This window comes from Homarus americanus, unplaced genomic scaffold (assembly GCF_018991925.1).
Source record: "Homarus americanus isolate GMGI-L3 unplaced genomic scaffold, GMGI_Hamer_2.0 scaffold24922, whole genome shotgun sequence".
NCBI lineage: Eukaryota > Metazoa > Arthropoda > Malacostraca > Decapoda > Nephropidae > Homarus > Homarus americanus.
This window is the reverse complement of record NW_024722610.1, coordinates 3,769,154-3,795,189: the sequence shown is the minus strand read 5'-3', so window position 1 is coordinate 3,795,189 and position 26,036 is coordinate 3,769,154. Positions and strand designations below refer to the sequence as shown.

At 41.2% G+C, this 26,036-nt stretch overlaps 1 protein-coding gene across 1 annotated transcript; it reads right to left on the bottom strand.

Moving 5' to 3' along the window:
• Positions 1-408: 408 nt before the first annotated feature.
• On the bottom strand, positions 409-23,971 carry LOC121862970 (receptor-type tyrosine-protein phosphatase beta-like). Its single transcript, XM_042361426.1, has 13 exons — positions 23,821-23,971; positions 23,142-23,379; positions 21,145-21,309; positions 20,438-20,582; positions 15,146-15,222; positions 14,745-14,880; positions 12,348-12,511; positions 7,593-7,724; positions 6,790-6,895; positions 4,770-4,888; positions 2,892-3,011; positions 2,204-2,280; positions 409-519 (listed from the first exon to the last, which is right to left on the bottom strand). Exons 1-13 carry the CDS (start codon positions 23,935-23,937, stop codon positions 409-411), a joined length of 1,707 nt encoding a protein of 568 aa, XP_042217360.1. The 5' UTR covers positions 23,938-23,971.
• Positions 23,972-26,036: the final 2,065 nt, after the last annotated feature.

Here is a 26,036-nt window from a genome sequence, read left to right as displayed (position 1 = left end):
AAAGAAATTATCCACTTCTATGTATTTTAATGATCTGCATGGGCTTTTTTTTACGGAATTAGCCCACCAGGGCACAGGTCAATGACCCACATCAGGACCTGGTGAGCAAAAATATAATACAGTAATAATAATACCTGTACAGTAATAATAAAAAAGTAATACAAAATTATATTAAATAAAAATCTAATATAATATACAGTAATAATAAAAATAAAGGACAAGAAATAAAAAAAAATCAATACCCTGTAGTGAGAAATGATATATGTTTGTTGTGTTGTCAAAGTAAGAGAAATAATTGAGACCCTGCAATGGACAAGTTGACGGTTCTGGGTAAACACAAGAAATACACTGCCACGTTCGTAGAATGATACGGTATATATAATTTGTAATAAAAGTTTAAAGGTCCTGCTATAATAGTCGAGATAAATTTATTTCTTTAGAAACAGGGCCACCATTTGCAATGACGTCACTCGTTTCAAACTCATCGCTGCAATCGGAGGTATTAGAGATGGTGGCTTCCTCAGACCCCAAATGCCACGTTCAGGTAAGTTTTAATGGTTTTTTTTTATGGTTTAAGTCATGGACATTTCGTAAGTGAAGAAATGTGCCGTGAAGAGCTGCTTTAAACATAGGTTGGATGGATATATGAGTGATAGTGGTTGGGTGTTAATGGGACTGCCCAGTATGGGCCAATGAATACAGGTAAAAAAGTCACAATTCACCGGGCCAATATACCCGCTGCAGTATCCTCCATTCTTATGTTCTTTTGGACAGAAAAAACTCCCATGTTCACATCAGCTCAGCTGTCATGTATTCTTACCTGGTAAACTTTCTCTTTTTTTTCGGTGCATTTACAGAGTATATTGTAGTGGATTTCTCCCCTACAAACGCTGTTTGTCGCTGCGTAGCCGACCCCACGAATTCCACAGTGTGTGCCTCGTGGTCTAGGTCAACCAGCGCCGCCATACATCACGGAGCGGGGGTCAACTACTAAGCCACGCCTACCCCGCATTTAAGACCTGACCTCGCCTGTCTCTTTACCTACACCACAGCCAGAAACCTCCTTCCGCCTGCCTGGGTTTCGCGGCATGGGACTGCTGGTCCTCCTCTGACCTCCTCAGCTCTCACATTGTCTGCCCAGGTATTGTACACAATAACATACAGAGAGCACTTGAGCCTTTCTCCATCCCATCCTGAGTGGAACCAAACATCAAATACCCCACAAATGGTGACCCCGGAGTGACCATTTGTGGGTATTGGATGTTGGTTCACACTCGATGGATGGAGAAAGGAAACTCACAATGTGCTCTCTGTATACATGTTGTATTGATGTACAAGCAGCTTGGTGCTGGGAAGGCAGCGTGGTTACAAGCATGATGTAGAGAGAGCTGATTGTGAGGATGCTAGAGGAGGACCAGCTGTCGCCATGCCTGCCGGCGGAGCGAGGACCGCCAGGCAGGCGGAGGAGGAGGAGGTGTTGCTGGCTGGTTGGTGTAGGTAGAAAGAGACAGGTCACCACGAGGTCAGGTCTTAAATAGCGTTTGTAGGGGAGAAATCCACTACAATACTCCCTCCTTCCCTCCAGTTCCTTTCTCCATCCCATCCTGAGTGTGAACCAAGCATCAAATACCCCACAATATCAGTACTAGATGGAGATACGAGTAAATCTAGAAGTAATGACATTGTCTGAACTTTGTTTTGCGAATGCCTGATGCTAGGTACTATGACAACATAGTACAGTTATTGTTTTGATGCTTCACTAATGAACCACTGGGATATATCACCATTTATATTAATTAATGGGTAAATTTATAGTATTCTTTTTTCGATATTAAAAATAGGTTTTTCCTAATTTTTTTGACGAGTTTCGAACGAATTTGACATGAGGTCAGGTCATAATCATGACATCTACTAATCCGCACACCAACACCACCATGATTATGATCTGACCTCATGTTTAGTAAGGTCACCCTGTGTACTTTAGCCTCTCTCCGTCCATGTAATTCAGTTGCCTCTGAAGATGTTTTGAATAAAGACTAAAGCTAAGGTGCTCCATTGTTTCCCTTTTCCCTGTGTGGTTTTATCAATATATATATATATATATATATATATATATATATATATATATATATATATATATATATATATATATATATATATATATATAACACAATAGTAGTAGAGTATTGCTGCAGGTACTTACAGGTAAGTAAGAGGCATTGATGTAGTCACTGCAGGGCTCATTCTGCAGTTCCTTGAGGAGGACTCTTGAGTCATCAACTGCTCGGTGGGTCATCATTATTCACACAATGATAAGGTTAACATAGTTAAACAACTTCAAGGATCTATCAAGTATTCAAACACTAGATCTAATGTTTACATATCTTACAGGATATATCACGAGACAATTAAGACAATAATTCTCAGATCATATATATATATATATATATATATATATATATATATATATATATATATATAAAGGGAAGAAATACAAATTTGATGCCGTTTTTCATACTGAATACAGTAGTAATAATGAAAGTTTAGGAAAATGCATAATTACTGAGTAATGACCATTGATCCTACTCTGTCAATCTTGCCCCACCCCCGAAGATAGACTGCTTCAAAGAAGAGGGGAAATGTGGAATTAAAATATAACTAAGATAACCTAGCCGAATCTGGGTATTGTACTCGTCTACTGAGTCATTATTCAGGAAACTGATAAAAAAGAAACTGACATAATCTCGTTACCGACACCGGTATATACTGTATGATTTAGGCTTGTTTGTGGAATTTAATTGATGTAAGTATACAGAGCTACTAAATTTAACGTTTATTTTCCTTTGCATAACCTCACGGAATCTAGAACATTTAGATGATAGGAGACTCACATGGCAGGATGTTGACGTAGCGGTTCTTGGCGCGGTTATCGGGCAGTAAGGCAACGGTGGTAGGTTTAGCCGGACATACTGATCGCAGCTCTTCATATTCCTGCATCAGCGCCTGTTGGTCTGTACCACACACCCCACGTATTACTTTGCTTGTATTTATATATCTTTGTTACTCTACTCAGTTATTTGCTTTTTTATCCAACACTTAAGAATGCTACTGGAAAGCATCAAAGCTATCCTCTGTATAACCAACTTTTGTTTACTACTGTGTGTATACCTGTACATACTGTACATTGTTTTTATCCCTGATTTGTCTATATAATTTTTTATATACCTGTCCCAACTATGTTTATTTTTGTGCAACTTCGCTGTTTTAATACCTGCACTAAGTTCATTATTCTTTGTACAGGTGTACCCTGCACTCTCTGTGTACATTGTTTATATACCTGCACTGTCAATCTTTATTATATAACTGCACTTTCTATTACCATAATGAATGTGAACTAATATTCCGATTTTACTGAAATCTCTCTCTCTCTCTCTCTCTCTCCACGAATGAAGGTTAATTCTTTTTTATTACGGAGAATAACCTACCCGGGCACAGGTTATCGACCCCAAAGGAGCCTGGGAGGTAAGAAAATTGTAGAAAATAAAACATTAACAATTAGAAGAAAACTATGTTAATCTATACCATGGCGATGCCAGACAACCAGCTTTTTGAAGTGAGACAGTTTGTAAGAGGAGGGTATCACAGAAGGCAGAGCATTCCACAGTTTAGCTGTGTGAGAAAAGAAGGGTGTACTATAACGGGTTATTCTAGTGTGACCGACATCCACACAGAAACGGTGGGCACAGCAGGCAAGACGTGTTACGAGCCCACGGCCTTGCCGGCCAAATCCACTGAACATTGCCCGTTAAAGTACCTGTTAAAGCGAGTTAAGCAACATTGCGGCGAAGAGAAAGGGAAGAAAGATTATTGATTAGAGGAGAAGGGTTAATAAGATGAAATGCCTTTAATTCCACTCTATTTACCAGCGAGACAGAAGAAGAGTCACCCCAGATATGAGAGCATGAATCCCCTATAAACCCGAAGCAACTGCTCAGGAGTGAAGTAGCTATGGCATATGTACAGCATTCCCAAGTTCTGTTCATTCACTTATCTTCCCTGCCCAAATCCGTAATTATAAAAGGTTCCCAATCCTCAACTAAACTCAAACTCAAACCTTCTTGAGGAAGTTCTTACAAAACTTGGGTGAGAGATATCAGGAATACCCGTGGTGTACCATGAGGGAACATACACCATGAGGGAACATACACCATGAGGGAACATACAGCATGTGGAAACACACCACGAGAGCGAACATAGACCATGTAGAAACACACCATGAGGGAAGTAGGATTTTATCCAGGGGTCACTTGTTTGGCGGGAATAATCGGGATATTGTCCAGGAGTCACGTGTCTGGCGGGTTATTGTTCAGAGTCACGTGTCTGGCGGATATTGTTCAGGAGTCACGTGTCTGGCGGGATATTGTTCAGGAGTCACGTGTCTGGCGGTTATTGTTCAGGAGTCACGTCTGGCGGATATTGTTCAGGAGTCACGTGTCTGGCGGGATATTCTTCAGGAGTCACGTGTCTGGCGGGTTATTGTTCAGGAGTCACGTGTCTGGCGGGATATTGTTCAGGAGTCACGTGTCTGGCGGGTTATTGTTCAGGAGTCACGTGTCTGGCGGGATATTGTTCAGGAGTCACGTGTCTGGCGGGATATTGTTCAGGAGTCACGTGTCTGGCGGGATATTGTTCAGGAGTCACGTGTCTGGCGGGATGTTTGTCTACTCTAGGGGGTATGTGTCGGGCGGATTTTCTCCACTGGCACGTACCATGAGCCAAGAGAGCGTTAACGGTGATGGGCAAGTCACTGAGATGGACAGGTCGACGGATGTGAACAAGTGACTGCAGGTCTAGTAGCCAGCCAAGGTCCAGCGGCGAATGTTCCGCCCTGTAGATAGATAAATTGTCACACAAGTTTTCTTTGAATTAGCATGTAAATAGACTACAGTATGTAGGTGGTATACAATATATACATAGCTCAATCAGGTATTCAATTTAACTATCTGGACAGGATGGATATACAACAATGTGACCCAACGAGACTCAAAACAGCTGATTTTACTCGATGATAAAATACTACTGATTATATAGTTTTTAGATTTTCCTCACCCATAACTCACATTGACTCAACACAGCTGATATTTCTTACTCATGACCCAGACATGGGGTGATTACATGGGTACTGTAGTCAATTACCGTATTACGATTATATGTTGTATTTTAATTGTTACAATTACGATTACAGAAAATGTGAGTAATCGATTACAGTTACGATTGCATGATATAATTATGCTTACAACCATGATTACTTAAACAGTGTACTGTATTTGAAAAATGAGAATATACTGGTGATAGAGATATTAATTTTATTATTTGTCAACTTGTGTGCGAAACTGGAACCATTGCTGGCATCACCTCACGCAACGAATGAGTTAACTTTTTTTTATCCTCTTCGCCACTGATCGGTTCGTTAGCCAGTTGGGCTGTCGGTCACGTCTCTGTTACGCACTGTTGGCAAGTAGTGGGCATGTACTGGCACCTGAATGTATCTGAACCTGCTCCAGTGTTGGTCAAGTCTGATCTTGAAAGAGCTCATACTCGGTGCCATCACAACATTATCTGGCAAGTTCTAAGAGTCACAATTCCTACGCCCTCACAGTTTTCTGGATTTGTGGCTTCTTCAACTGGAGGCTTGAAGCCTGGTGTGGACAAGCCATCCGGCAAGCCTGATGGACACTGTCAGAGTCTTCCTGTGTCGGACGGCATGTCGACTTTCGTGCGTTTTTTCCAGCTTAGAAAAGGATTCCCCGCCCCCTCCTCAAGAGTTGCAAATCTGTCCTATTTCATCCTGAAGTAATGACGTATTTCTAAATGAGTTTATTCATAATCGTTGGGTTGACCGTTTTTTGACGAGAAAGATATTTAGCTAAATCATATAGATACATACATTACATTCATTATTTCAAACAAGAGCACGTAGGAAGTTTATCAGAAATCTTATACGTGAATTAACTATTAAACTCTGGTAGCAAATTTTTTAGGAAAGTTGAGGTAGTAGATAATGACGAAAATTATGATGTTATTTACTTAGACTTTAGCAAAGCATTTGACAGAGTACCGCATCAGAGGCTTCTGAGAATAGTTAAGGCTCATGGTATCGAGGGGAAGTTTTAAATTAGATAAAATCATGGCTCACCGATAGAACGCAGAGGGTCAGCGTAGATGGTGTTAAATCTGAGTGAGGCTGTGTTACCAGTGGGGTTCCCAAGGGGTCAGTACTGGGCCCACTCTTGTTCATAATCTACATAAACGATCTAGATACTGGGATCAGCAGTGACATAAGCAAGTTTGCGGATGACACCAAAATAGGGCGGCAGATTAATTCAGGGCAGGATGCAAATGCACCACAGGAGGATCTAAATAAACTGCAGGGGTGGTCTGAAAAATTGATTGATCTCATCCCCGATTCACAAACGAATCAGTCTTATTACGTGACAACACACCTCACACTGACTCATAACGTGACTCACAACACCATTCACACTGACTCATAGCGTGACTTACCGCACAACTCACCCTGACTCGTAACGTGATTCACCACAATTCACACTGACTCAACGTGACTCACCTCACAACTCACACTGACTCAAAACTTGACTCACCACACAACTCACACTGGCTCATAATGTGACTCAAGAACGCTAATTTTTATATCATCCATGACTCACAGAGATTTAACTCGCCCATAACATAACTTATATGACTCTTACTCACGCTAACTCGACTTACCTTTCAGGCATGAACTTGCGGAAGACGCACTGGCCGACAAAGACGAGGATTATACTCACTACCAGCACCACCAAGATCACCATCACCATCGTCATGACATTGTACGCTGTGGTGAGTCAAGGAGAGAGATATAAAGATGGGTGTATTGATTAAATTATTGAAGCAAGACCAGATAGTGAGAGAGAAAGATATATTATATATATATATATATATATATATATATATATATATATATATATATATATATATATATATATATATATATATATATATATATATATATATATATATATATATATATATATATATATATATATATATATATGTATATATATATATATATAAAATCACACAGGGAAAAGGGAAACGATATATGTATGTTGTTTTGTTAAAGTGAGAGAAACAATTGAGACCTTGCAAGTGTGTGTAAATGAGGCAGAAAGTCAGATCAGCAACCTGGGACTTGGTCACAATTTTCGTGATGCCATATGGCAGCAGGGTCTACCATTAGACAACACATTATGCTTCCAATATCTTCCCAGGTGGTAGTACCCCCCTGTTTGATAGCTGCCTACTACCTAATACCTACTTATGGAATTAAGTCGATGGATGACGTTAACAAGACACTTCAAGAATTATATGTAAAACCTGCATATTCTGTATGACGAGTAATGATAAAATCCCTGTATATGACAATGACTATAAATATTTACATCACTATCCAATTATATTTTGACACTATACGAAATGAGGATAAAGCGAAACGAGATGAATTATTACATGCCAACAAAGACGTAACTTACATTTTGTTTTGAATATGTACTCTCTTGTGTCGGCAAAGCCCATGGTAGTGTACATCCGGAGTTTGTACTCGTAGGCAGTATCCGCCAACAAAGGTCCATTACAAGTTTTGCAGTTTTCGTACTGGTCAGCCCCTTGGCCATAGTAATATAAAATATTATTTTAAGTTGTCGAACTTGGTAAGCACATTTGTAGAGTTGTTTAAGTTCATGTGTTGTTGTTATTACCCAGCTTTGACAATAAAGGTCTTTAAGCGCGTAACAAGTTTTGTGATACAACAATGTTAAAACATAATGAAAGATAAAACCCCATTTTTGATATGCTGAAATGTGTAAGATAATATATTTAACTGTAAGTTGAATATCCTTATATAAAATACTTTGCCTTGTCAGTTTTAAAGTATACATGCCCTTTTATTTTATATTTTTATTTATTTGAAAGCCCTATCCAGACAAGGATCATCTGCTAATCCTCCTGCAGGGCTGAGTTAGAGGCAAATATTTCGAAAGTAGATTGGCCTTCTGAGAATCTGAGATCACTGGATCACTGAAACACGAGGAGAGTTAAGATGAAGTATGGATGAATGGAGATTGACTTTGGTAAAGGTAGATCATATTCAAGAGGTGAATCCGTCATATGTAAGGGGTGAAGCAGTCGAATTGAAGGGGTGTATCTCATATATAAAGGGTAAATCTGTCATATAAGGAGTAAATCTGTCATATGTTAGGGTTAAGACATCGTATTCAGGGGATGAATCTGTCGTACATAAAGGTTTAATCTGCTATACTGTAATGCCAACATATAAGCACACCTTGAGTTATATAATAATAATCACTGCACTTTGCACTTATTCATTCATTATGAATTAACTCTCACATGCCCCAAGCATTCACAAAACAGCTGAACTGTCTCTGTTTACACGGCCAAGTCGCCAGATCACACAGAGCTCGAACGAAGCACATCAACTATGCTAAACTCTGATTGGAAGACTCACTATAACAGATCTTCCTTGTACAAATTGTTAAAATAGTGTGTGTTTGTAATAAAGAGAAAACACCCAATTGTGTTTCACACTAATCCCTGCCACTGATAAACTATCTTACCTAAACAGTGCAAGCCATGGGGCAGCACTCAACATTGCTCTTATCAATGAACAAAGGTCACAACAAAAAGTGGAGTAAATGACTATAAAATAGTATCCCACCGCTGCCACCATTGTGAGTCACATTATAATAAATGAATAAGAAATGTAAAATATAGTGGTTATTACTATATAACTGAAGGTGTGCTTATATGTTGCTATTACACCATGTTAGGGGTAAATCTGTCATACGTGAGGAGTAAAGTATTTGTATTGAAGGTGTGAATAATATTCAGAGGTTGTTGAAATAATACCTTATGAGCTAAGTTGTCATACGACATGACTTAAGTCTCGTCTTATGAGATAAGTCATCGTTTGTTACATATAAATACATGTCGTCTGAGAGTTTTCTTATTGAGTGGTTTAAGTTAATTTAGATTAGGTTAGGTTAAGTTAAATTTGGTTAAATTAAGTTAATTTAGGTTAGGTTCATTTAATTTAGGTTACGTTGGGTTAGGTTAAACTAAATTAGGCTATCGCCTTCCAGGTGTGTAGGAAATTGTGTTGTTTTCTGTCTTTTATGTGATTTAACGAATCAAGATTGAAAAGTGAAGTGGATCCCATAGGCATGACTGGCCGTTATGAACACACTGTATACTTATCCATCAATACACAAGGAGGCAGCATGGCCACTACGTCACTCGACTGCATTCACTTCTCAAGAAGTAAACTTTGGTACCCATTTACAGCTGGGTGAACTGGGAGTACTACTTTGTTGTCACACTGAATCGAGTATGACGATCATCCAGCTATGAGACAATGATGTGAGTTAGGTTGCACATGTGGGAGGCTACATATAGCGCGGGAGGGACGGCGGTAGCGTCTTTTCGGCGTTGGTGCTTGTCTGCCTTGGTTTGCAGTCGGGCTAATTCGAAAGTATTGACACCCTCTCTTGTAGATTTACAGTGTGGAGTAATCGTCTCCCAGGTGAGGGGATCGGTTTGACACTTTTCAGGTTTGTCTTAAAGACTATCCTTATACCTTTTCCTTTGTCCGCCAGCTATACCTTTATGATTCATTAGGTGACTGTAAAGTAGAGTTTTGGCAGTCTATTGTTGGCTATATGGGTAACATGGCCAGTCCAGCGTAGTTGTTTATGGATAATGGTAGCCTCGATGCTCTCCAACAGTTGTGTCAGCGAGAAGACTGGCATTTTTCCCGTTTGGATGAGAAAGAACTCAGACTGGGTGCCATTGTGCAGGACACTGCCGTTCATGTCATCATGGAGTTACCTCACAATGGTGATGAATTTTGGTGGACAGCCGTTTTGACCAGAGGGCTTCCCTGTTGACCGAGCCAAAGGCCTTAGTTTAAGGTTGATGAAGGCCAGGTACAGGTCATGACGCTGTTCTCTGCACTTTTCCTGTATCTGGCAGGCAGCAAAGATCATGTTGGTGATGCCACGTGATGGTCTAAAGCCACATTGAGATTCTGGGAGAAAGTTTTCTACCTCAGGAAGATGTCTGTTTAGGGGGGCTCAGGCGATAATCTTGCCAGCTACGGACAGCAGCGAGATCCCGAGTAGTTGCCACAATCTGACCGGTCTCCCTTGTTCTTGTAAATATTGACAAGGGAGGTGTCTTTAAGAGCTTGGGGGATTTCCTCCTTTTCCCATATATTTTCCTGGAGAGAGTGGAGATGGCTCATAAGCAAAGGTTCCTCCTGCTTTATACACCTCAGCTGGGATTCCATCAGGCCCCGAGGCTTTGTTATTTTTAATTTGTTTGATGACAGTAGCTACCTCAACCAGGACTGGAGGATAGCTGAGATGGATCAGCTCTGGATGTTGACGGACCTGTTGGGTAGTCAGGACATCTACATAGGTGTTTCGGTTGAGCAGCAAATGGTAGTGCTCTTTCCAGCATCCTTCAGTCTTTAATTAGGGAGTTACTGTCGGATGAGCAGAGGGGGCCTGCGCCATGAGTGATTGGCCCATAAAATGTTTAAGTGGAATTGAAAAATTCGTACATCTTGTGATGATCTGCAAGATTTTGCATTTCACATGCTTTTTTTTGAACTGTTGTTCTTTAGTTTGTGAAGTTCTTGCTGGGCCGCCTCTTTTGTCTTGCAGAAGGTATCAGCTTTGGTCTGAGATTGAGGGTTGTTCTGCCAATCAGTTACAGCAGCACATTAATCATCGACGAGTACATTGATTTCTGGGTCATTTTCGTCAAACCAGTCCTGGTGTATTCTTTCGATCTGGCCAAGGGCCTTTCTGCAGGCCTTTGTCATGACAGTGTCGAGAATACCTCTTTCTGCACTGGGTTTGGGTTTTGTTGTCTGGTTGCTTATTAGCCCATGTTCGAGCTGCTCTCTGAAAGCATGTGCTACAGCTGGATTTTTCAGATGCTTAGTGTTAAAACCTCTTCTGGAGGCTTGTTGCATTCGCCATTTTGGGGCAATATGAAGTGATAGCTTGGTTCTGACGAACCGATGATCGGTGTCTCAATGGTATGAGCCCCGCATGGCTCGGGTGATGAGGACATTTCGGCGATCTTTTTCTCTGACAATGATGTAGTCAATGAGATTCCAGTGTTTGGATCGTGGGTGTTGCCACGAACCCTTGAATTTGTCGGCCTGCCTAAACAAGGTATTGGTGATAGTGAGGTTGTGTGCAGCACACTTGCTGAGGAAGAGTAGGTCTTTGGGATTACACTTGCTTAGTCCATCTCCCCCTATGATTCCCTGCCAAATGTCGGCATTTCTGCCAACTCTGACATTGAAGTCACTAAGGAGCACAACCTTATCTTCTCTGGGGATAGAGGTTAGCACTCTGTCAAGGTCGGCGTAAAAGGACTCCTTGATATCATCCTCTGCATCTAGTGTTGGGGTGTATGCACTGATGAAAAAGGCATGGCGTGAGTGATTCAGTGGGACTCGGAGCGTCATGAGGCGCCCATTGATCCCAACAGGCATTTCAGTTAGCCTGTGCAGGATGCGTTGGTGGATGGCAAAGCCTGTCTCCATAAATGCGGTTTCTCTCCACAGCAGGCTTACCCTTCCAGAAGATATAGCCAGACCCCCATTCTGTGAGTCGACCCTCGTCTGGGAGCCGGGACTCGTTAATGGCTGCTATGTCGATGTTATACCTCGCCAGCTCTTTTGCCACAAGGGCGGTTCTTCTTTCAGGATGTTCATTTGTGCCAGTATCCAGAAGAAAATATTGTTAATTTATTTTGTCTTTGTTTATCTGGGTTTCTTTTGAAGTATATATTTTGAGTTGAACAGAAATTATGACAGTTACATTATGAAGTTGTTTTTGTGCTGAATTAAGAGCAGTCTTGTAATTGGGTTCAAGAGGTCACTCTGCCTCCCCACAGCCATAAAAAAAAGAAGCAAAAACAGATGACTGATTAACCCTCAGATTGCTAAGGATTTGTCAAAGCTGACTAAAACCCTTCAAGCTGTTCATGGCGCTCAGAGGGTAAAGAAGATTTTACACAATGATTCTATATGATAATTATGAAAAACAGTCATTCAGTAATAAGGAAATGGATGAAATGAAGAAATAAAAAAAGTGCTGATGGTGATTTAATCAACGTTGATGCTAAAATATGGAAAAGACACGCCTACAGAAGGTGTTGTCGAAGAAGAGCAGAGAGATGAAGAGACTTACCCAAGATGAATATGCCTGTGCTGACACTAACAGGGTTGAGGATGCGGTAAAGGGCCTCTTCTTTGTAAAAGTTCCGGTAATACGTGTTGTTTTGGACGTCGTTCAACCAACCAAATGTCGGTGGCTCTAGGAAATTGAACTTGGCTAGGATGACCTGGAACTGCCTGCAGTATAAAAAGTAAAGAATTACATGAAAAGTGAAAGTGGATCCCACAGACTTGTCGTGCATACAACACACTGTGCAGTAAGGCTTCGGTACAAAGAAGCATTCAACCCCTTTCACTTCAGCAACTAAAAAGTAAGGTACAGTTGCCTGCAAATGAACGTACCACAGCCTGAGAGTGTGTGAGGGCTCAGGTACAGTCTCACCCAAAGGTTCTTTAACTCTCCCAGCTAGCTATTGCTGCACTGCCTGCTTCAGATGTTTGAATTTGAGGCTGTTACTTCGAACCTTTAGATTCATTCGTATCGGTTTCATGTTCTGGTAGGTATTGGGACAGTTTCAAACATCTGAAGCAGGCAGTGCAGCAATAGCTAGCTGGGAGGGTTAACTAACTTTTGGATGAGACTGTACGAGATGTGGCAATACAGCTCGTTAGTCATGGGCGTGAAACCATGGAATACCCTGTTTGCCGGCAACACAACAATGCTGCATAATGCATATTATAGGGTTCGTTTATCTTTTAACCCCCTTTAATGTTTGTATCTTATCACAAATAGGGTAATTTAATTACCCTGGTTTCATTGTTTCATTCCCATGCATTCAAACCTGACTAAGGCGCTGCATTGCCACATCCCATACCCCGAGCTGAGGGCTCAGGTACCTGGATCAGAGCTGTGGTACGTTCATCTGGAAGCAACTGTACCTATTTATAACTGGGTGCCGACTGAATGGTATACTTTACTGTCTATGATATTCAGTCTAGCATCGGCGTTCTTATTCCTTAGTACAGTGGTTCTCAACCTTGTTTGCCCCATGCACCCCTTTCACCATATGTCAGAATGTCATTCCCCCCCTCCTTTCCAAGATTGTCTGCCTCAAAAAGTGCATTCCAAATAATATGCATATAATACTGAAAATCCTTTATTTTTTCCATATTAGTACATATACATTCCCCCCCCTGAAAACCTGAATTCCCCTGGGGAATTCCCCCCTGGTTGAGAACCCCTGCCTTAGTAAGTCAGGCCAGTGTATATACTCCTCATCTCCTCCCTCATCCCATTGTAATTTCCTTTGTAATATTTGGACCTGGACCTGGTTTTGTCATGAACCAAGTAACAGTTAACTCTGAAGGACAACGTTACGTGGTGACTGGTGTTCCAGATTGGCCACCATACCCTCCTCGTTAGTTATGATGAAGTCCAGGCGTTTGGGAGTATGCTCCCCTCTGTAGTGAGTCGGATCTTTAACATGGAATAGAAAACTGTCTCTCAGAGTTTCTACAAAGAGAGTGGCTGGATTATTATTATTATTATTATTATTTATTATTATTATTATTATTATTATTATTATTATTATTTTTATTTTTTTTTATTATGTGGGTGGATTATTTAGGTCGTTTGGCATGGATTCATTTCTCCAGTCGATGTCGCCATATTAAAGTCCCCCATGACAAGGAGGTAGTAGGGTTCTTCACCGTTATATTATCTCTATTTGTGTTGCCACTATAAATACTGCATATCGCTATGAACACTTTGTGGTGGAAACAATGCCTTCGAGACAATTCGGCTTGTTTTGTCTTTTTTTAATATTATTCACTTTTATCTCTTTTCCCGCTTTCATCATCGAAATTATCTCTATGAACTATCACTATATACACTGTATCGCCCCATGAATGGTGATTGTAGTCACAGTTCAGTCCTTAAGAAAACAAACACACAAAAGAAAATCTTCCTTGGTAGCACCAAATACTATGTCTTGGCTACTCCCAGGCACTGGTGCCTGATTGCTTGTCCCAATTTTGAATTTTTTTCACTTTAATTTATTTCCAATTTCCACCGCGGTCACTGTTGTCACTATGGACTGCCTAAGCTAAAGGCACAATACTACACTCACTGATCGGCCCTTGGATGGTTAATCACAGCCATGAACATAACGCATTTAAAATTTTCTGAATAAACCTTGTCATATGGCAATAATTTTGTGGTTGTACTCCCCGGCCTGTTCCTCTGGTCAGTAGAGTGTTATCAAATATACAATGGGGAATAACGATAAAAATCCTACATCGATTTACACATTTACGTCACAAAGACGATTTTGATGCTCTTATGCAATCACTGTCTAATTACCGCCACTCAACAACGTTTACATGTGACCTGGCTTTACCCGATGGTCTTTTCTCTTTCTTTGATATTGTCGAGTATGGGCCGTCACCTGAACGTAACGAAAACACTCACCTGATCGTGCCATAGCTGTTATCGAGTCTGTCCGTGAAGATCCTGATACCTATTGTGGAATGTTCGGGTCCTCTCATCTCCATGGGGATATCGCGTGTTTTTAAGGTCTCTACAACGTTGTCCATTTGTGGTGGAACTGCGTTAAGAAACACCTGGTTGTTGTGTGTTCTAGGTTAAATAAACTGTCTTCTTATTCTAAACTAAAATGTGACTCAGAATCTTGCGAAGAACTATGATAACAGCAAGAAGTACCGAGAGTTTTTAATTATATTACCTATTTTCATCCTAAAATATAAATAAATAAAAAATAGTGAATTGTCAATTATTCCTACAGTCATTATTGTTATTCATATTGTCATATCACTTTAGACGAAACATTTGGTCTAGGTGGAATTACTCACTTCCCGAGCCTGTTTCCATGTCTTTCGATACCAGGATTGTAGATTGAGAAGTGGATCCGGAGGTCATTACTTTGAACCTGTATACATACACACGGGAGCATGGACTTAGATGATAATATTTCCATCTTATAACAATAATATATGTCTTTTTTAGTAATGTTAATAATCTTTTACCATCATTACAGTGTCATACCACACCAGGACCCCACTGTCAGTTACCACATAACGCAGCAATCCGAACCATCTACAGTATACCACGCCACATTACATTATTTAGCATTCCACTTTTTCTTTTTCTTTTTACAGGGATTATTAGCCCACCAGGGCACAGGTCACTGACCCACATCGGGGCCTGGGGGCAAGATGTAATAATAATAATAATAATAATAATAATAATAATAATAATAATAATAATAATAATAATAATTATTCATAATAAATAAAATATTTAATAAAAAATAAAACAATTTTAAAACAATAATGACACTGTAATATTAATAATACTAATAATAATTATAATAATAATAATAATAATAAAGAACCATAAAGAAGAAGAAAAATAAAGAACCATAAAGACAAAAAAATAAATCAGGAGTGAGAAATGATATATGTATGTTGTGTTGTCAAAGTGAGAGAAACAATTGAGACCTGCAAGTGTGTGTAAATGAGGCAGAAAGTCAGATCATCAACCTGGGACTTGGTCACAATTTTCGTGATGCCATATGGCAGCAGGGTCTACCATTAGTCAACACATTATGCTTCCAATATCTTCCCAGGTGGTAGTACCCCCCTGTTTGAGTGCTGCCTACTACCTAATACCTTCAGAGCAAGACAACAATATTACATCCTGATCGCCACAACACCACACCATGCCACAAACAACACCATGTCACACCACACCATGCTACAACACCACACCATGTCACACCACACCATGCTACAACACCACACCATGTCCCAATACCACACCATGCCCCAACACCACACCACACGATGTAGGTAGTAGGTAGTAGGCAGCTACCAAACAGGTAGGTACTACCGCCTGGGAAGATATTGGAAGCATAATGTGTTGTCTAATGGTAGACCCTGCTGCCATATGTGACCAAGTCCCAGGTTGATGATCTAACTTTCTGCCTCATTTACACACACTTGCAGGGTATCAATTGTTTCTCTTACTTTGACAACACAACATATACATACAGGTATATCGTTTCTCACCCTAGATCTTTTCTTTCATTTTTGTATTTCTTCATGGTTCTTTATTATTATTATTTTTATAGTTTTATATTTTTTTATAAAATTTATTATTATTATTATTATTATTATTATTATTATTATTATTATTATTATTATTATTATTATTATTATTATTATTATTATTATTATTATTATTATTATTATTATTATTATTATTATTATTATTATTATTATTACATTTCGCCCCCAGGCCCTGATGTAAGTTAGTGACCTGTGCCCGGGTGGGCACAGGTCAACACACCACACAAACAACCATACTACATCAACACCACACCATCACCACACCACACCAACTCCACACCATCACCACACCAATACCACACCATCACCACACCACACTAACACCACACCACCACACCACACAACACCCACACACCAATACACACCACACCATCACCACACCATCACCACACCACACCGACACCCACACCATCACCACACCACACTACACTAACACCGCACCATCACCACACTAATACCACACCATCACCACACAATCACCACACCGAAACCACACCATCACCACACCACACTACACTAACACCGCACCATCACCACACTAATACCACACCAACACCACACAATCACCACACCACACCATCACCACCACACTACACAACACCGCACCATCACCACACTAATACCACACCATCACCACACAATCACCACACCAACACCACACCATCACCACACCAACACCACACCATCACCACAACAATACCACACCATCACCACACAATCACCACCAACACCACACCATCACCACACCAACACCACACCATCACCACACAATACCACACCATCACACACAATCACCACACCAACACCACACCATCACCACACCAACACCACACCATCACCACACCAATACCACACCATCACCACACAATCACCACACCAACACCACACCATCACCACACCAATACCACACCATCACCACACCAATACCACACCATCACCACACAATCACCACACCAACACCACACCATCACCACCAACACCACACACCATCACCACACCAACACCACACCATCACCACCAACACCACCATCACCACACAACACCACAACACCACACCATCACCACACCAACACCACACCATCACCACACCAATATCCACACCATCACCACACAATCACCACACACAACACCATCACCACACCAACACCACACCATCACCACACCAACATCCCCATCACCACACCAACCCTCACCACACCATCACCACACCAACACTAACACCAGACGACCACCAACACCACACCATCACCACACCGTCACCACGACACACAATCAACCACACTACATCAACACCACACCACACCATCACCACACCATCACCACATCAACTCCACACCATCATTAAACCAAGCCAAAACACACCATCATAACTCCACACCAGCACCACATCAACACCACTCCGACACCACATGACCACCATACCACACCAACACCACACTATAACCACACCAAGACCATCACCTCACCATCACCAAACAATCACCATACCAACACCATCACCATACCATCACCATACCATCACCACACCACACTAACACCACACCATCACCACACCATCACCATACCAATACCACACCACCACACCGACACCACACTAACACCAGACGGCCACCAACACCACACCATCACCACACCATCACCACATCAACACCACACCATCACCACGCCATCACCACATCAACACCACACCATCACCACACCATCACCACATAAACACCACATCATCACCACACCAACACCACACCATCACCACACCATCACCACAGACCACCACACCAACACGACACCATCACCACACCAACACAACACCATTACCACACCATCACCACACCAACACCACACAACAACACCACAGTAACACCACACCACCACCACACTAACAACACACCACACCACCATACCTCACCAACACCACACCATCACCACAGCAACACCACACCATCACAACACCACACTGACACCACATGACCACCATACCACACCAACACCACACCATCACCACATGACCACCACACCACATCAACGCCACACCAACACAACACCACATCAACGCCACGCTAACACCACTCCATCACCATCCAAAACAACCTACCACACTACATCAACACCACACCACACCATCACCACACCACACCAACTCCACATCATCGCCACACCATCATCACACCACACCAACTCCACACCATCACTACACCACACCAAAACCACACCACCATAACACCACATCAACACCACACCAAGGATTGCCAACACGGTTTTATGCCGGGGCGCTCCTGCTTAACACAATTCCTAAAGGTATTGGATATTTGGACCTATATTCTTGAACGGGGTGGTAATATCGACAATATTTATCTAAATTTTGCCAAGGCTTTTGACAGTGTACCCCACGAAAGGCTGAAAATCAAACTGGAAGGGTAGGGAATTCGGGGAAATGTCCTAGCGTGGATAGAAGACTTTCTACATGACCGCAAGCAGTGTGTGGTGATTAATGGCACGAAATCATCATCCGTACCTGTCACAAGCGGAGTACCACAGGGCACTGTATTGGGCCCGCTGTTGTTTGTTTGTTTCATAAATGAAATGCCTGACCAGTGTCGGATTTAGACCTGTGGAGGCCCATGGGCAGCCTCTTTGTGGAGGCCCCCCTCATTATAACTACCCAAGAGGGTGGGGTGGCGAGTGAAGCGAGCCTAAACATCTGGGAGTTCCGGGGGGCGCTGTAAGCCCCCCGGGAAAATTTTGAAATTTGAACACTTCTTTGGAGAATTTTGAAGCCATATGCAGTTATATTGAGGAAATTAGAACATTGAGAAATTTTTAATTAACTGTATATTTATTGATAGTGTACAAATTCCCAACACACACACACACACAAAAGTGAGACATGACTGGAGTCATTCATGTGGTTTCAAGTCGGTTCATAGGTAAACCAGGTATTCATGAATTTGAAGGAGTAGCTAGCCTAATTTCTATCACGCTTCTTGCTGAACATAGTTTTACGTGTCCTTACTTGGAGCTGGCGGACGCTCGCCCCACAAGGGGTCACAGCTCAAGATTGAAGACTCAAGTTCAGAAAACTGTGAGGGCAAACTTTTTCGGAGTGAGGGTTGTGAACTCTTGGAACAATCTCCCAGAAAGTGTTGTGACGGCACCGAGTGTGAGCTTTTTCAAGACCAGACTTGACCAACACTGGAGTGGGTTCGGGTACATTCAGGAGCCGGTGCATACCCGGTACTTGCCAACAGTGCGTAACAGAGACGTGACCGATCGCCCAAACGGCTAACGAGCCGATCAATGGTGAAGAGGATAAAACAAAACAAACAAAAAACTTCACATGACCACCAAACCACGCCAACACCACACCATAACCACACCAACACCATCACCACACCATAACCACACCAACACCATCACCACACCATCACACCAACACCATCACCACACCATCACACCAACACCATCACCACACCATCACACCAACACCACACCGCCACCACCAACGCCGTACCATAACCACACAACACCATCACCACACCATCACCATACCATCACCACACCATCACCACATCACACCAACACCACCCACCACACCAACGCCATCACCACACCATAACCACACCAACACCATCACCACACCATCACACCAACACCATCACCACACCATCACACCAACACACCATCACGTACCACACCATAACCACACCAACGCCGTACCATAACCACACCAACACCATCACCACACCATCACCATACCATCACCACACCATCACCACATCACACTAACACCACATCATCACCACACCAATACCACACCATTACCACACCAACACCACAACATCACTACACCATTACCACACCAACACAACACTAAAACCACACCATCACCACACTACACTTCACCACACCATTACCACACCAACACCACACCAATACCATACCATTACCACACCAACACCACACCATCAACATCCCAGCACCATACCATCACCACATTAGCATCATATTACTACTCACGTGTATTTAGTGTTGGGCAGCACATCTAATTCGAGGGAACATTTTGTATTGTGACACGTGCATTCCCTGTTGTTCCCGTACCGCCTATTGGAATACCACCCACCGTAGTATAGAGGGATATTATGGTAATCGCCATAGCCTACACCTGCAAATGAAGGAAAACGTTTCAGTAATATTCACACGATGTTAACACAGAAAATAACAAAAGAGATCAATATTTTCATGAAAGATTCGGGCATTCCACATCCTATAAATAATTATTAATACAATGACAACATCCAGAAGGCGTTGGGTGAGTGGTACTATAATGCATACAAGCATTTGCCTTTTTATATCGGCCTAAGCTTTGGATTTTTTTTTGGGGAGGAAGGGGTAATATTAGTACCTCTCACTTTTCTCAACACTCTAAAATCAACAACCCCTAAGGTTCAATGGTGGCTTTTGTTTCTGCCTTAATGAGGATGTTGTATACTAATAGAATTGTGTAAAGTTGCCCATATATATATATATATATATATATATATATATATATATATATATATATATATATATATATATATATATATATATATATATATATATATATATATATATATGTGTGTGTGTGTGTGTGTGTGTGTGTGTGTGTGTGTACAGTAAGTTCCTGATCTTGGTAATGATTCGCCAGTATAAAGAAGCAATATTGGTGTACAGTTTTAAATCCTTACTTTTTTTCCTACAGCTTCTGAAGGATATATCGCGTCCTTCAATAGAGGTTACTAGTTTCATATCATTTGGCGATCCTTCATAACTCCAAGAAATCATTGTCGTCCTTTCACTGTCCCTATCGAATGAAGGCAAAGTCGTCATCAGCTTCCAGGCAGCAGGGCGACCTGAGTGAGAGGAGGAGAGAGGTGGGTTAAGATACCATTATTCACCTTATTCCTTTAAGTGATAAATATGAGTATCCTCAGCCGTAAAATTCGCCTCTTTCCCTGGGGTTTTTGTATAGTAAAGAGTAATTACTATTGATTTCAGGATATCTCCTAATATCAAGTGCACATGGCTTCAAAATGGCCGCAAAATGCTCATGATATTTGTCAGATCTAAAGAAAAAGGTATATATATGGGGGCGTACAGCGACCCCACCCCCTCAAAAAAGCAGCTGGGTGGGCTTGTAACAGCCCCTGTCTTATAGGCAGAAGTATTATATAAATGGGTAAATTACATTTAATTTATATACTCTATCACCCTCTGTAACTTTCCACTAGCTATGAGGTAGCATGTTCAGAGCACGTGTTAAGGTGTGCCCACGGGAAGTCGTGTCACTTAATGCTGAGTTAAGGCGTTAAGTAGCCGGCTCTCTGGACACCTCATGCGGGCAGTAGTTTGATATCCTTGACTAGAGGAAGACGTTATTGAGAGCCATCGTGGATGGTTCTGTCTTCCCTCGAGGGAGGACGACGGATATATTTCCGTTCTCCCTCGATGGGTCCCTACTCGTAGGCATTGTTACTCAACCCCTCACACCAACCGGACGTATTTAGCAGAGCTATTTAACATAGCCTCCGTCCTCCTCTTAACATTCATAGCTACAGTACAGTGATAAGTTACGGTGATATACACTTGGAACTGTATTCTAGATACTTCCTAAATAAATGGATAACAGACAATTGGGTTTAGCTACTAAAACCCTATATAATATACATGTTCCGGCCTCAGTAACCAAGACAGAATCAGCGGTTAAAAGACCTAGAACAGGCTCGCTGTGCTCGCCATGTTGCCTCACCCACAACTTCTGCGACCACCCCTCTTTTGATATATCTGGATCTGCCACTGATAAGAGACTGTCAACATTCTCTATCAAGGAGATAAGTATAGTTTGGTTTGAGAGTACAACATTTTATGTGACGGGGTAAAATATCCCATATCTTATAGGTGAGCATTATAGTATAAAGGCATGCAAAGTAAAGGGTTGTGTGGTGGTGCAGCGATGTAGTGCTCGCTTCATGTGTAGTGCCAGCTAAATTGCTTCCTCGTAACGTACCAAAGGCTTACTAAAGTGTGCTATATCTACGTTGTCTCTATAGAGCTGTCAGGACCATGACATTCAATTTCACTTCCGACTGTGCTTTAAAACACAGCAGACGTTTACCGAAGAGGATCTTTTTTTTGTATTTATGGAAATTAATTAATGTATTTTTACCAAATCAGACTATAAATTGCGTAAGGTTACGTTAGTTTCTGCATGATCGCCCATATATATATATATGTATATATATATATATATATATATATATATATATATATATATATATATATATATATATATATATATATATATATATATATATATATATATATATATATATATATATATATATATATATATATATATATATATATATATATATATATATATATCAATTTTCAAAGTAAAAATAAGTATATACAGGTTATTGCTATTTCTCAATTATCCCTATTTAAATGGTGTTGAATGTGGCAACAAAAAAATATCCCAATTTGGCTAAAGGTCCTGTATGCGCGCGCGTGTTGGGGGTGAAGGAAAGATCATGGTATGTGGAGGAGGTGGAACAATGTTGTGATGGGATGTGAAAGAGCAATATGTAAGACAGAATATATATCACTTGAAGACATCTAATCATTCCTTTATACACCCCCTGAACCTTCCCTGTAATACTGTAGGGATATCGAAAGGTATTACCGGAGTAAGTTTTGGTGGTGGTGGTGGTGGTGCGAGGACTTCTCCACGTGTTAACGGTACTGATGGAATTGTTTATGGTATTGGTAGATCCGTGTCTGCCTATTGTGGTAGGTGCGGAGGTGTAAGTCCCACTGGCTCTTCTCATGATATCGGTACTGCTGGGACTGCTTTCGGCATTGGTGGAACTGTTACTGATACTGTTGGAACTGCTTCTGGTACTTCCGTTAACCATAGGGCTCTAAGAAAACGACAGAGGCAACAAAAAAGATTATTTGTGATCAGATCAAATGCAAACAAACAGACGTAAATTAACAGCTCAAAGGAAAATAAAACACATCGAATCACCCAAATGACTCCAAAGCCACAAACGTGCTTAGTGCTTACGCTCGAAAGCCTTAAGAGAAAGAGAGAACTAGTTAGCACCTCGAGATAAGCATCCTCCCATTCGCTGAGTTTAGATGGGAAACTATGGCTATCGAAATGTTTATTCGGGAAAAAAGAAAAGTGAAAGTAAAACACAAATGAAGAAAGAGAATAAAGTAGGAAAGATATGAGGTCACAGGAAATCGTGATAACTAAAGAGAAACTGCAAGAGATAGAAGAAAATAAAACAAATATAAAGGGAGTTATATCTCTCTCTCTCTCTCTCTCTCTCTCTCTCTCTCTCTCTCTCTCTTACCTGTATGTTAGGCGCAGAGAGTAACACCAACGACAAGACGAGAATGATCTTTGGAGCCCCTGACCACCCACGTCTCGCCCGGAAACACACACCACTGCGCGCTCCACAGTACTTCATGTCTTCTCGCTCACTTTAATCCACAACCTAAAATTATACACATTCAAGTTAATATAGAATCAGAACCACTATTCAGATTTAGATACGCCTTACAAGACTATCATTATACAAGTACAAATGAAAATATACAATAACCTGACGGCACGGGATGGCTTTGTTGGCTATGAGTGGTGGAAACAACTCTTTGTATAACATTGTATGCCCGCACTGTCCATGTAAACTATATACAGTACATTGCGTACATACAAGCATTTTATATGTATATTGTACACTTCCACTGCTTATAAGTATGCTGAACCAATTTAATCCTATGCTGTCTGGCAATTTTACTAAATATCTATAGCAGGGGTTCTCAACCAGGGGGGGAATTCCCCCCAGGGGGGAATTCAGGTTTTCAGGGAACTGATTCGGGAGCAAGAGATATGTTCGATGAGAAATCAATCACAGAATTTTGGCCCTTGATGTGCGATTCCTACCCAAAAGTGGCAGAAAGAGCTATCCGTGCATTGCTTCCGTTTGTGTCGACATATCTTTGTGAGTCAGGCTTTTCAACTCTGTTGCAAATTAAAACGAAGCAACGTAGTAGATTAGAGGTAGAAAATGACCTGCGTTGTGCCCTTTCAAGCACTCCTCCGCGTATCCCAGAATTGGCGAAGAAAAAACAATCACAGGTTTCTCATTGACTGTAATCTTCATCCGAATAAAATTAATTACAAATTTACAATATCCTGGTATTCTATTGAACTTTTTGTTTATTGCATTATGCTTCAGTTTGGTCTGTTAAGTAATTCATTATAAATATAAAAAAACTATTTTACTTTTATTCAAGTTTTATAAATCCATCAACATTTTCAATTGGCATTTAATTTGTAAAACTCCACTATAAAAATAATCCATGTAAAATTGTAAATGTATATGTACTAATATGGAAAAAAATAAAGGATTTTCAGTATTATATGCATATTATTTGGAATGCACTTTTTGAGGCAGACAATCTTGGAAAGGAGGGGGAATGACATTCTGACATATGGTGAAAGGGGTGCATGGGGCAAACAAGGTTCAGAATCACTGATCTATAGAAACATACATACATACATACATACATACACTACTACTTTGCTGTCACTCGGAATCGAGTATGACGATCATCCAGCTATGATACAATGATATGAGTTATTAAGGATGTCACCTTCCTTGGTGAGTTTTGAGGTGACTAAAGAGGTCGATACGGGACCGGCAGGGTCGATCACAGAAGTTGCATATGTGGGGGGATACATCTAGTGCGGAAAGGGAGGTGGCAGCGTCTTACCGGCATTGCCGCTTGTCTGCCTCGTTATGCAGTCGGGCGAACTCGAAAGTATTAACAACTTCTTGTATGGTGCTCCTCCAAGCGTTACGGTGTGAAGTAATCGTCTTCCAGGTGAAGGGGTCGATTTGGGAATTTTTCAGGTGTGTCTTAAGACTATCCTTATACCTCTTCAGTTGCCCGCCAGCAATACGTTTACTATTCGTTTGGAGACTGTAAAGTAGCTGCTATGGCAGTCTACTGTCGTCCATGCGGGTAACATAGCCAGTCCAGCGTAGTTGTTCATGAATAATGGTAACCTCGATGCTCCTACAGTTGGTGTCAGCAAGAATACTGACATTTGTTCTCTTGTCTTCCCAGCGAACAAGGAGGATGGAACGTAGACTACGTTGGTGAAAATTTTCTAGTGCCTTGATGTGCCTCCTATATGTGACCCATGTATTACTGCCATATTGCAGGGTGGGGAGGACCACTACTCGATATAAGTATAACTTTGTAGATAATTTCAGCTCCCTACAGCTGAAGACACGGTTTCGGAGTCTGCCAAAGGCTTGGGATGCACATCTGATCCGATGCTGAATCCTTCATCAATGTTCGCGGTGGTGGACAGGTGGGAGCCGAGATACCGAAAGTGGTAACATTAGAGAGGGTAGTATCGTTAAGTTGGATGGATGGTGGAGGTGTAATTGAACCAGGGGCAGGCTGAAAGAGAATCTGAGTCTTACGTAAATTCACCTCAAGGAAGAAGTGTGCATACGCATCTGCGTAGGTGTTCAGGATCTCCTGTAGGTCG

What these genes read in the sequence shown, in the direction of transcription:
- LOC121862970 (XM_042361426.1), bottom strand. Translation starts at nt 23,937, where the DNA reads ATGAAGTACTGTGGAGCGCGCAGTGGTGTGTGTTTCCGGGCGAGACGT. An exon ending in CAGAAGCTGTAGGAAAAAAA is followed by an intron (nt 20,583 to 21,144) that starts GTAAGGATTTAA and finishes CTTCATTTGCAG; the next exon opens with GTGTAGGCTATGGCGATTAC. An exon ending in CATGGAAACAGGCTCGGGAA is followed by an intron (nt 14,881 to 15,145) that starts GTGAGTAATTCC and finishes TTCTTAACGCAG; the next exon opens with TTCCACCACAAATGGACAAC.